The 12,699-nt window shown below is 42.0% G+C and overlaps 1 protein-coding gene across 1 annotated transcript in view; it reads right to left on the minus strand.

Annotated features, from left to right (window-relative positions):
- The window catches only part of LOC306843484 (ryanodine receptor 3-like), a gene marked incomplete at its 5' end in the record, with an annotated part of 110,689 nt that overhangs the window by 63,850 nt on the left and 34,140 nt on the right, over positions 1 to 12,699 (minus strand). Inside the window, 9 exons of the mRNA XM_079375010.1 lie at positions 2,053 to 2,188; positions 2,273 to 2,453; positions 2,652 to 2,773; positions 3,976 to 4,170; positions 6,442 to 6,598; positions 6,886 to 6,960; positions 7,063 to 7,156; positions 7,258 to 7,357; positions 8,811 to 8,923. Of these exons, the coding sequence (XP_079231136.1) occupies positions 2,053 to 2,188; positions 2,273 to 2,453; positions 2,652 to 2,773; positions 3,976 to 4,170; positions 6,442 to 6,598; positions 6,886 to 6,960; positions 7,063 to 7,156; positions 7,258 to 7,357; positions 8,811 to 8,923 (1,173 nt within the window). The remainder of the gene's footprint in view (positions 1 to 2,052; positions 2,189 to 2,272; positions 2,454 to 2,651; positions 2,774 to 3,975; positions 4,171 to 6,441; positions 6,599 to 6,885; positions 6,961 to 7,062; positions 7,157 to 7,257; positions 7,358 to 8,810; positions 8,924 to 12,699) is intronic.

The raw sequence follows: 12,699 nt of genomic DNA on the forward strand, positions 1-12,699 counted from the left end.
ATCCCTTTCGCTATCCTTCACACAAGGTTTCCCACCAAAGTAGTCCTATTCTGAAATGAATGCACCTCCGGTTTGAGTAAAATACTAAATGGGAGTAATCTTAAACTAGACTGTATTTCCCAGAGAGCAATTAATCAAACTCAAGCCAAGAGCTAAAGGCACTTTGTGGAGAGATTGTCTAGGCAGTTTTGAAGCCAAACACCCCGAAAATAGCTGTTTCCTGAGGCAACAAACGCATCTGTATGGAGATGTTAAAAACTGTCTGTTGTCACCAGCATAATGTATCATGCTACTGTTGCCAGACAGACTCAGCACGGCACCTCTCGAGGGTGACCTCAACGACTCTGAGCAGGCAAAATTCAGAACAAGCCTCGATGGGGGCTCTGATAAATGCAGAGCCAGTCAAGGTGAACCGAGGAGAGCTTTCACGTTCCCCGGATCCTTATGCGATGTTAACATTTCAAACTAAGTCCAAAAACTTCACCCGGTTCCATCACCCCAAAGCCAATGTTTTTTGAATGGGTCTGTGGTTAAAACAAGCTCAAGATATTTTCATATTTTAGTCTACAATACCAAATATATCAGAAATACCCACTCATGATTTTTACATCTCTAACAACTGGCTAAATGGGACTACAGAGGATGTCAGGAACATAAAGAGCCAGATTTACTAAAAAGGGCAAATTAGTGTTAGAGCGCAATTCCATAAAATCCTGACAGGACTATTTTAACGCCAGAAGACAGTTTGCGCTGGCGCAAGCTGTTAGTAAATCTGGCCCTAAACATCATCACGTCAAACAGGAAAACTAATCTACATTTTAACAGCCTTGTGTTTATAATCGCATACTAGCAAACTATTCTAACAAAAAATAGCCTCTAGATTTTAAAATAGCGTTGTCACATACTTAATGGAGGTGACATTAAAATAACGGAGTGTCTCGCCTTTTTGGCAGAAGCAATTTACACTAACTCCGCCCACCAACGTGTGATTGGATTGGTCAAGAGTACAAAAAAGCTGTCAACTGTCATCAGTTTCAGTGGCCCTGATGGTAAAACGTGTTGTAATCATTTTGGCGCGATCGACCGGGGTTCAAATCCGCCTTTTGGCAAATTTTTCCCTCCTTTTTAAAATTTCAAATCACATCAGAAAAGCATTTATTTTCAATAAAAATGAAGGGAATAATCAAAAAATTGAAAATGAAGTATCAGGTAGGGTTAGGGTAGGTGTAGTGAGGGCTTTATTGTACCAATATAAGGTGGAATCCATTTAATAATTTGAATTCAAATTTACACTCAAGTTATTGCGTACGGTTTTATGATGTACTACAATACTGAGGTGCAGATAATTGCCACTATTTGCAATAAGTAGTATAAATATCAGAAAATCCTGCTAAATAGAATCTATAGCTATTTTCACTTAATGTAAATAGAATTATTACTATTTGCACTTAGTGTAAATAGCCTCTATCGATATTTATACTTAGTGCAAATAGCTGCTGCCTTAAAACAATGCATATGTGGTGTAGTTTGTTTTTAGCCTGACTTTAGCTTTTTACTTTTAATATTTAAGCTTTAATGGTCGTGTTCATTTGCGAAGATTATCTTGATGACCAAAACAAGTAAGAAATCTAAACTTTTTTTCTCACAGAGTTTATTCTCTGCAATATTCCAAAAACCAATGAAAAAATTGTATTGGTTTTTTGTCAAGGGAACCAGGATGATGCTAACTTTTGTGTTGGTCTCTGCAGCACTCTATATATAGAATATATTAAAAAATGCTTCAGGAGAAAAATTGAAACAGTAGCAGAAATGAAATGGTCTTCATATAAGATTTCGAAAGCAATTTTGCTTCGATCTGAACTTTTAATCTCTTGAACAAGGTCCTCTTTTTCTAACTGAACGTTTGCCCTCCATAAATCAGGCTGGGAGTCAACAACAAGGTGATAAAAGAGAATAGAATTGCTGTTTAACTGCCTCTAATAACTGTGATGTCTCTCCATCATCACCCTCGGTGAACAGCTGAAGGCTGCGGACGTGTGATTGAATTCTTACCCAGAAGCTCATAGAGGAGGTTGAGAATGTCCTTCCAGGCCTCTCCGGCCTCCTCGCCTGCTAACTCCTCGAACTCAGCGGCACTGTTGTACACGTTTAGCCGATCGATGCAGTGTGAGACCAGAGTTAGCATTCCCTAAAATAATCATAATAAGTGTCAGCCTGTACATTTGCATGAATTATTATGAGTCTAATATGACACATTTGAGTTGTATTTAACCTCTTCTTTGAAGAGATCTTGGCGCTTGATGAGAGATCGGAGCTGCCTCTGTTTCTCCTCATGTTCAAGCTCAGAGTCAGGCTGCTGGAAGTACACAATGAGGTCGTTTAGTGTCTGCAGCACTTCACACACAGGCAGTGTCACCTCTGTAGTCTTCTCCCCATTCAAACCATCCAGACCCCTGAGACAAAGAGAGTAATATTAAAAATAGAAATATAATAATATTTCTATTATTTTATTATATAATTTTAATACTAAACATCAGATATTTAAGAATGCACTAGTCTTGGAGTGTTCTTGTTCCTAATAGCACTCATTTACGATGGGACGAATGTTTGTATTGTACTAGGCTGCATTTGAGCATTTGGGTCTGCTGTACCTGATGAACTGAGTGAAGAGGCGAGTGGTATTACGAATGATGCGAGCCGCCCGGGACTCCTCGTGCTGGCAAAGCTGCAGAGTCAGCCCATCATCCATATGGCCCTCAAGAGACAGCACAGCCTGCACACATTGTAAATGTACATTAACACTGACTGCAAGTAAAACAGCTGACTTGGAACTGATCTCGAACCATAAAAGTTTTAATTGAATTTCAGAGTATTAGTATTTGTTTTTTTGCTTAATAATGAACATCTGACCTAGATATTATTGCAGAATCTGAATAAATTTTTTATTTTACCTTGCAATATTGTTTATTGTTTATGCTTTTAATTCAATATTGCATCCCAGATTTTACATTTGGACCCAGAATTTTGTACACCACAGTATATCAGATTATGCCAGTCACTCTGCTCTGCAGATACTGTATCTGTAAATCCCACATCGATCCACCACCAATGTTGCTATAATACGCTACTGTTCAAAAGTAGATAAGATTTTTAAAAAGCCTTATATGTTTATCAATGTCATATTTATTTGAAAAAATATTTTGGTAAAATAGTAATATTATGAGATATTATCACAAATTAAAATATCTGTTTTTATTTTAGCATAGATCTACTTGAAAATGTAATTCACTCTTGTGATGGCAAAGCTGAATTTTCAGCAGTGTCACACGATCCTTCAGAAAATACTCTAATACGCTGATTTAATGATCTAGAAACATTTCTTATCATTAACAATTTTGCTTAAAATATTGCTTAATGTTTTGTGATTAATGCACATCCTAAAATTATCCTTGTCAGCGCTTGCTGTATTTATCAGTTCTTTTCTATAGCAATTGGACAGATTGTCTTGGGGTTTCATCTTCAACTTGGCACCTCCTCCTCACATGAGTCTGTCCAGCAGACTTCATAAGCTACAAAAAGTGAAAATCGAATCGAGTGTCACCAAAATTCCGACTTTGGCTCCCTGGGCTGTGCATAAAGGTGGCATGCTTTTTCTGGCCTTTAGTCTAGAGTTAAGCTGCATACCACAGCGCTGGAAAGATGTGCAGTCCATGTGAACGTATAATCCTGACCACTCCCCAAAAACACACTGTCACCATGCCTACCTCATTATCACATTTAAACCATGGCCTCGTATATCCTACACTCTACACAGAAGCCACTGCGGTTAAGCTTGAGCCAACATTAGACCATCCTGTGAGCCCCATAATCTTTAACGGGATCATAACTTACAGCACATGATGTCATTAAAGATGTGCGTGCCATGCAAAGTTGTTGTAATCATGTATTCATGACCACAAGGACACTATCTCTTACCCTTCTCTTCAGTGGTCCCAGGCGAGAAGATTTGGCATCAGGCGCCTGGTAGGACAACCACAGGCCTGTGGACACATGCATGATGAAGCAGACCGAATCGCCATATTTGATCTCTGCGACCCCCATACCATCAATATCACGCTTTGGGCTGGAGTCAATCTTTTCCTGCAAAGGGAAAGACAAATCGCATGAGTCCTGCCTTTGCTGTGCCAACTATTGTCATCTGTTCAGTTTGGACAGTCACAGTCAATAATTTTGTGAGCCTATTTTAAGTGTTATTGTAATCACATAGACAGTAGGACATCTGGGTTTGTGACCTCTCGGCTTGTTGCAGAAGAGGAAGGCTAATGAAACTCCAATATACAGTAATAATGCACTGAGGATTAGTAATTGGGAAACAGATGTAGCAATTACAGACTCTAAGCACTGACTAGCAGGGCTACAATCTAATCAAGCCAATTTGTCCAACAGCTGATGCAGTGTAGCTCTGAAAGTCGTTGATTTATCTGATTTACTTATTTTTTAATTACATTTAAGGAATGTTACTGGTTCAGTACAAGTTAAGCTGAGTCATAATGTTAATTAGCAAAAAGTAAAAATCAGGATGAGGCATTTACAGTTGACATTTTTGAGGGGAATTTAACAACAAAAATGTGAAGCTTACACTAGTGAAAAATAAATATACTAAAATGTATTTGAAATACATTTATTTCATGCTAAGTATACTACAAATACATTTACATATATATTTAATTTATAAAAAATACCCTGCAATTGTACTTAAAGTCTGCTAAATTGGACTTTAATTGTGCGGAAGTAGAGCTGAGGTCCAACTATATATACTAGTATAAACATATATAAGTATATTTAAGTATATTTGATTGTGCAGTATAATTAGTATATAATTCAGGTACACTTTAAATAACTTGCATTTAAAGACTGATATTATTCAAAGATCATAAAATCCTAATCAATAGTGACATTAAAATACATTTTAGGCTTAATAATAAGACATATGCATTATGCACAAGTAGCACTCCAAATAAAGTTTAATTATAATTTAATTTTTTGCAGTAAGTTTTGAGCAATATGTCAGTAAATATGTTTATAGATTTGAACTATACTTATTATGAAATAAATGTATTTTATATATATTACTTTTTACTAGGCATGCACGATATTATCGGACTGATATCGAAATCGGCCGATAATGACTTTAAATGTAAATATCGGCATCGCCCTGATATGCAAAATTATGCCGATATGTCTTGCCGATAAGGGGAAGGGGTTAACTCGCATGTGCTCAGGGTGTGCTAGCGATTAGATCACGTCAGCAATGTGGCTCATTCTTGAAGCAAAGTTTTGTCTGAATGATGAATAGATTGACTGTTTTGGATCGCTGCATTTAATGTGTGAAGGCATGTACAGAATGACGCGTTCGGTGTGGGATAGAGTAAACAGTTATAGCACAAGCAGGGGCAGCAGTGACATCCTCCCCCAGGTCCTAATGCCTGTTCGGTAAGTAGTTTTAATAGTAGGGGCGCTGTTGGCCTACTTCTAATTAAATTAAAAGTAAAATAGCCTACACAAATAACATTTAGACTGTGTTTCTGATTAAATAAAGCAGTAATTGATGTAATAAAATAAGTATGTTTTGATTTAATGGTCAGAAGCTATAGCTTACATGAATAAAAAAATAAATAAACATGACACTTGTAAATTAAATAATTTTATATATACTGATTTATTCATTAATGTGTAACGTTTTATTTTTTAAACAAATCATGAGCTCTAAAAGATTTTCAGAATTTTTACAACTCTTTTGTTTTAGACCATCTACAAATATTAAATCTTAAAATAAAATATTAGGGTTAACACTGCATCTTTCTGGGGGGAAAAATGCAGCGATTGATATAGTTGATTTATATTTATTTTCAAAGCTTCAATGTACTGTTAAAAAACCTTTATTATTTTTTATTTAATTCTAATAAATAAGTTCTTGTTAAAAACTAACCAAAATTAATAATATTTTGCTTATAATTTCTGCACAGGAGAGACTTGGTGTTGTTTCCAAACAAAAGAAATATATCGGTATCGGCATCGATATCAGCCAAAATGAGTTGAAAAATATCGGCATATCGAATATCGGCAGAATTCCAATATCGTGCATCCCTACTTTTTACTAGGGCATAATTTTATAAAATATTAAAACTGGATGCAACTTTATACAGAAAACGTAAGAATTATTTTTATACTAAATTTGTGTTAACATGTACACTGTATTGTGTCTCCACTATTGAAACAGTGGGTACTAGTGGATAGTAACATTTACTAATGACCCATTCACTTCGATGTAATCCAATCAAAACAAGCTTTGGTAATCAACATTATGCTGCAAATGCTTTCGGTTGAGTTTAACTTCTATTCTTTTAATCTATGGACAACTTTAAAATAAATGGATCAAACCTTGCTTGACCGGAAACAGAAGGCTGTTGCAGTGGTGTCAGACTTCTCTCTGTCCAGCAGTATCAGGCCATTGTCCTCTGTCTGGCCCAGGTAGTGACCAGTGGAGAGATGGCGGAGGCGGAAGGGCTGACCCCATCTGATGTGACTCCCACTCCAGCTACAATTCAAGAAAAAGACTCCCCTGTGAGTATGCATCTTTTTCATTTTCCACACAATCCATTGAGTTGTTAACCATTTTAATGCTTAATCAATCGATAGGCCTTTGCAGAAGATTAGGAAATTTTTCGATTTTCTAAAAGTTATGGATTAGATGCACTGCTCACTGACCTGACTTTGAACTACCCTTTTGGGCATAATTGGAAAAGACAGAGGAGGAGGAACAAGTCTTGGTCATCAAAAATTTACTGCATGCACAAAAGAAAGTAAGTAAGTGTTTGATTTCACCTTATCCGAAGAGGCTCCAGTCTCCATAAAGACCTGGCCTTGGACCCTCCTTTGCCAGTCTCATAGTTCACCACTCTATAGGAAATAATATCATAACGTCATGTCAGATCAATAAATCGGTAGATAGATAGACAGACAGACAGACAGACAGATAGACAGATAGATAGATAGATTCACCTCTGTTGGTCTTGGCTTTGCTCGGATCCTGGTATGGTGAGGCTCTCGTCATGCCCATGGAACAAGCGTATCACATGCCCACCCAGAAGAAATCCTACAGAGACAAGGGAACAGTGAGATAATTACTAATATCAATTGTGCTCTTAAAACTAGTACAGCAAGACAAAAGTAATACATTTAGATTTTTGAACTCACCCACTACCATGTTGCTTCTGGAGCAGGTAGGCTGAACGTTCCACAGTGTTTGCATAAATGAAGCATCCACTTGAATACTTCCATTGGAGATGGAGAGGTGCTACAAAAGAGGAAAAGACACAAGTGTTTTACCAAACTACCTATGCATGTGTGTTTTTGCTTGAATAAACTTGTAGAATTTTAAAAATAGGAAGGCAGTGAGTGAGGGTGACAGAGAGAAAGATATATAACAAAGGAGAAAAGGAAAAGAGATACTAGCATGTGGCCTTGATGCTGCCAGCCTGTCTGTGTTGTCAGCAGCTGAGTTACAAATCTGTTTTTAAAAGATTACTGTCTAGAAAACAGAAAGAGCGATTGTCTTTCCCAGGACTACAAACACTAACTCTCTGCATGAGCAGCTCTGCAACCCGTTCCAAGAGACTTCAGTTAATTCACAGCTGGAACAAAAACAATGCAACTGACCTAAACAAACTGGGATTCTGCTATCCGAATTATACAATGACTTTCAGGGGTATGAACTATTTCTGAGGAATTTTTAAAGGATTTATGTAATGTGTGAAATTATATTTGTTGAAACGTACACTACCGTTCAAAATTTATGAGTAAGATTTTTTTTAAGAAATGAATACTTTTATTCAACAAGGATGCATTTAATTGATCAAAAGAGACAGTAAAGACATTTACATTGCTATCAATATTTCTATTTCAAATAAACTGTTCTTTTGAACTTTCTATTCACCAAATCCTAAAAAATCTACCAAGGTTTCCTCAAAAATGTTAAGCAGCACAACTGTTTTCAACATTGATAATAATATGTTTTTTGAGCAGCAAATCAGCATTTTAGAATGAATTCTGAAGGATCGTGTGACACTAAAGACTGGAGTAAAGGATGCTGAATATTCAGCTTTAACATCACAGGAATAAACAACATTTGAAAATGTATTAAAATAGAAAAGAGTTCTTTGACATTGTTATGTACGGTAGTATATTTCATAAGAACACATCAATTTTGATGGGTTTAAAACCTTTATTAGGGTATTTAGACCCCCCAAGTTACCCAGCTCTGTTGAAAGGCTAAGCACGTCACCATGACAACTTACTTGATTAAACCTTATGGTCTCCCTCCATATGAAAGAGGTATATTAACTGTCAGCACATCTGCCAAAGCCATCTTCCCAGACACAAATGAAATTATAATGAGAAATTATGGAGGAACTTTTTATTTTATTTTTTTTCTATCAGTCTATGTACCATTTGCATTGCTTAAAGTTAAAAGTTTATCAGAGAAATTTTTAACGCTGACTGTGGGGGCCTGAATCCATTAAAGGAATAAACAACATTAAAAACTAACTCACCATTTGTGAATCCTAGATGAGAGAAAGTCAGTCTGTTACTTACTCAAAACTATCGTATGACTTCAGAAGACTTGAACATACTGTAGCACATGAGTTGGATGGACTGTTTATACTGTGTTTTAGTGGAGCTTAAAAGACATATTTACTATGACTTGATATTGTATGGAAATGTCTGCATTGCACACACCAGGTACTCACCAGGTACCTCTCAGAGGACACGCTGACCAAGATGAGGTCATCTCCAATGCGCACCTTCTCACCCTCTGACCTCTGCTTGGATGCTGGGTGAATTGTCCACCAACAAGCTTCCCCTTTGATAGTACAAATCATCAGTTAGAGGAAACTGATCAGATGTAAATAACGAGACAGGTTATCAATGTCCTACAGCTGTCAATGATTCAATCAACTTTTGACCTTGATGAACGTACTCGGTTACTATCGTAACCTCGGTTCCCTGAGATACGGAACGAGTACTGCGTCTTGCTAAAGACGCTATGGGAAAAAGCCTTTTTTCTCCTTTACTGAAGCCTTATTCAATCACGCAGTGAAACTGCACGATCATTGGTTTGTGCAGTGTGATAAAACGAACCAATGTGTCGGCAGCGGAGCTGCACGAGCCTATGGCGACGGAGCCCGCCAGATCCCGCCAGAATGGGCGGGGTTATCTGGCTATATAATCAGCCGTCTCGCCATAGGATCCTCAGGTTTACTTCGACTGAAGCGACGACTGAGTCGTGCAGCTACATGGCACGGCAAAGTACGCAGTACTCGTTCCGTATCTCAGGGAACCGAGGTTACGATAGTAACCGAGTACGTTCCCTATCGATACTCCACTCGTACTGCGTCTTGCTAAAGACGCTATGGGAACACAATTCAATCACGCCGTGCTATGGTAGAGGAACGACTGTGTAAAATACCTCCATAAGCATTACATGCTCAGAGGGAAGTATAATAGTATACTCGGGCTAAAGCGAGCTGAGCTCATAGAGGTCACGCTCGGCCCGGGTCATTCCATGTATTCCTCGCATACTCAGCACTTTCAGGGCTGAGATATGTAAGGAACCCATCAGAGAGCTTGAGTGCCCATGCAGTCAAGAGATCTCCGTTAGGGATGTTCCCACAACATAAGTCATACTCATCTAAGCAGATAGGACCCTGGCCTGTAAGGTCGGTACATCCAACTTATAAAACTTTGCAAATGTGGACGGCGAGGCCCAGCCGGCCGCCACACAAATGTCTGTAATGGACACACCGCTAGACCAGGCCCACGACGAGGCAATGCCTCTAGTCGAATGGGCTCGTACTCCAATGGGGCATTGAAGGCCCAAGGAAGAGTAAGCCAGCGTAACGGCATCCACTATCCACTTAGAGAGTCTCTGCTTCGTGACCGGAAGCCCCTTGGCGCGGTTACCGAAGCTAACAAAGAGCTGTTCCGTGCGCCTGAAGGAGGCGGAACGCTCAAAGTAGATCCGTAGGGCTCTAACAGGGCATAACAGAATGAACTCCCGGTCCTCCTCAGAGGGAGGAAGCGCGGAGAGTGTGATGACCTAAGCTCTGAACGGAGTGGAAAGTACCTTAGGTACGTATCCATGCCTTGGTTTTAGGACGACCTTGGAGTCGTTTGGCCCAAATTCCAGGCAGGCAGGGCTCACAGAGAGCGCCTGCAGGTCTCCTACTCGCTTGACTGACGCTAGTGCTAGTAGCAAAGCAGTCTTCAGCGACAGCGACCGAAGGTTCGTAGACTGGAGCGGCTCAAAAGGAGGGCCCCTCAGGGCCCTCAGCACAGTGGGTAAGTCCCACGTAGGGACAGTAAGGGGCCGAGGCGGATTCAGCCTCTTGGCACCCCTTAGAAAGCGGACGATAACATTGTCCCTGCCCACTGATTGGCCCGCGATAGGGGCGTGGAAGGCCGCTATAGCCGATACGAACACCCTGAGTGTGGAGGGAGAGCGTCCTTTATCCAGCAGTTCCTGCAGGAAGGACAGAATCACCGCCAACTCAGATGTAGGGGGGTCCTCACCGCGGTTTAGACACCATTCGGAGAAAACCGCCCATTTAAGGGCATAGAGGCGTCTCGTAGACGGGGCTCTAGCCTCAGAAATGGTATTTAGCACTCGCTCTGGGAGGCTGGTAGGCTCCCGTTGAGCGGCCAGAGGTGAAGCGCCCACAGTTCGGGACGAGGGTGCCACAATAAACCGTTCGCCTGAGAGAGGAGGTCTCGTCTCAGGGGCACGGGCCAGGGGGCTGCGGTTAGCAGCTGGGTCAGCTCTGACATCCAAGGCTGGTTCTCCCACAGGGGGGCCACCAACAAGACCTTGTGTCGTTGTTCCCTGATTCGCCTGATGACCTGAGGAATCAGAGCGATCGGAGGGAATGCATAGAGGAGGAGGTTGGGCCAGTCGTGGGCCAACGCGTCCTTGACCTTCGAATAATAGGCTGGGCAGTGAGAGTTGTCTTTGGAGGCGAAAAGGTCTACCTCGGCCTTGCCAAAGATTCTCCAGATCATTCGAACCGTCTGCGGGTGGAGCATCCACTCTTCTGAGGGGACGTTGCTCCGTGATAACATATCCGCTCCTTGGTTCAATCTGCCCGGCAAATGTGCTGCTCTCAGCGAGCGCAAGTTGAGCTGAGCCCACTCCAGAAGTCGCTCTACCATAAGGAAGAGGCGCTTCGAGGAGAGACCTCCCTGGTGATTTACGTAGGACACCACTGACATGTTGTCTGAGCGGATCAGCACATGTCGTCCCCTTAGCTCTGGCAGGAAAAACTGGCAGGCTCGACACACTGCTAGCATCTCTAAGCAGTTGATGTGGAGGTTCTGCTCCGCCTTCGACCAAAGGCCAAAGGTCGGTTTGCCTTCGCACAGCGCCCCCCAACCCATGTTGGAGGCGTCTGTCGTGACAACTTTCCTGCTGCAGACCATCCCTATGGTCACACCCTTTCTGAACCATTGTGGGTTCTTCCAGGGGGCTAGGGCTGTTACACAGGCCTGGCTCACCCTGATATGTAGGCGACCGTGTCGCCATGCGTGGGGCGGAACCCGTGGTTTCAACCAGCGCTGAAGTGGCCGCATGTGAAGCAGGCCCAACTGTAGCACCGGCGATGCTGCGGCCATGAGGCCTAGCATCCTCTGAAACGCTTTGACGGGGCGAGCGGTGCCGCTCTGGAAGGAGGCTGCAAGCTTTTGAATGGCCAGAGCGCGTTCCGGCGCTAGCACAGCTCTCATCTGAGCTGAGTCCAAAACTGTTCCCAGAAACGACACCCGTCGGCTGGGAAACAGTGCGCTCTTGGCAAAATTGACCCTGAGCCCCAGGCATTCTAAGTGGCTGAGGAGGAGGGCTCTGTGTGAGAGTAGTTGTACCTCTGACTGGGCCAGAATGAGCCAGTCGTCGAGGTAATTGAGAATGCGGATTCCCATCTGCCTGAGAGGGGAAAGAGTCCGAAGTCCATGCACTTCGTAAAAGTGCGTGGAGCCAGGGACAGTCCAAAGGGAAGGACCGTGTACTGATAAGCCACTCCCTCGAAGGCGAATCTCAAGAATCGTCTGTGATGGGGGGCTATCTAGACGTGAAAGTATGCGTCTTTCAGGTCCAGGGAACAGAACAGCTTCAGTGTGATCATCCTGAACGACCTCCTCATGAGTGCGCGATTCAGGCGTCTGAGATCGAGGATGGGCCGGAGGCCGCCGTCCTTCTTGGGAACGAGGAAGTAACGGCTGTAAAAGCCTGATTCGCTCTGAGCTGGAGGAACCATTTCTATGGCTCCCTTTTCCAGCAGCGTCATCACTTCTGAACGTAGAACGTGAGCGTTCTTGCCGTCTACAGAAGTGGAGACCACGCCGCTGAAGCGCGGGGGTCTGCGAGCGAATTGGAGTGAGTAACCTCGTTCTATTATCCGTACAACCCATTCTGACACTCCGGGGATGGCCCTCCAGGCCTCGGCCCGTGTGGCAAGAGGTTGGATAAACTCGAGCGATCGACTGCACGGAGGCAGGACGCTCGTGATGGAAGGAAGAGGAAATTTGCTCTCTCTTTGAGAATGTTTGTGTTTTATTTTGCCCATTATAACAACGGACGGTTGCAAGGAC

Source organism: Barbus barbus (genome assembly GCF_936440315.1).
Source record: "Barbus barbus genome assembly, chromosome: 24".
Lineage (NCBI taxonomy): Eukaryota > Metazoa > Chordata > Actinopteri > Cypriniformes > Cyprinidae > Barbus > Barbus barbus.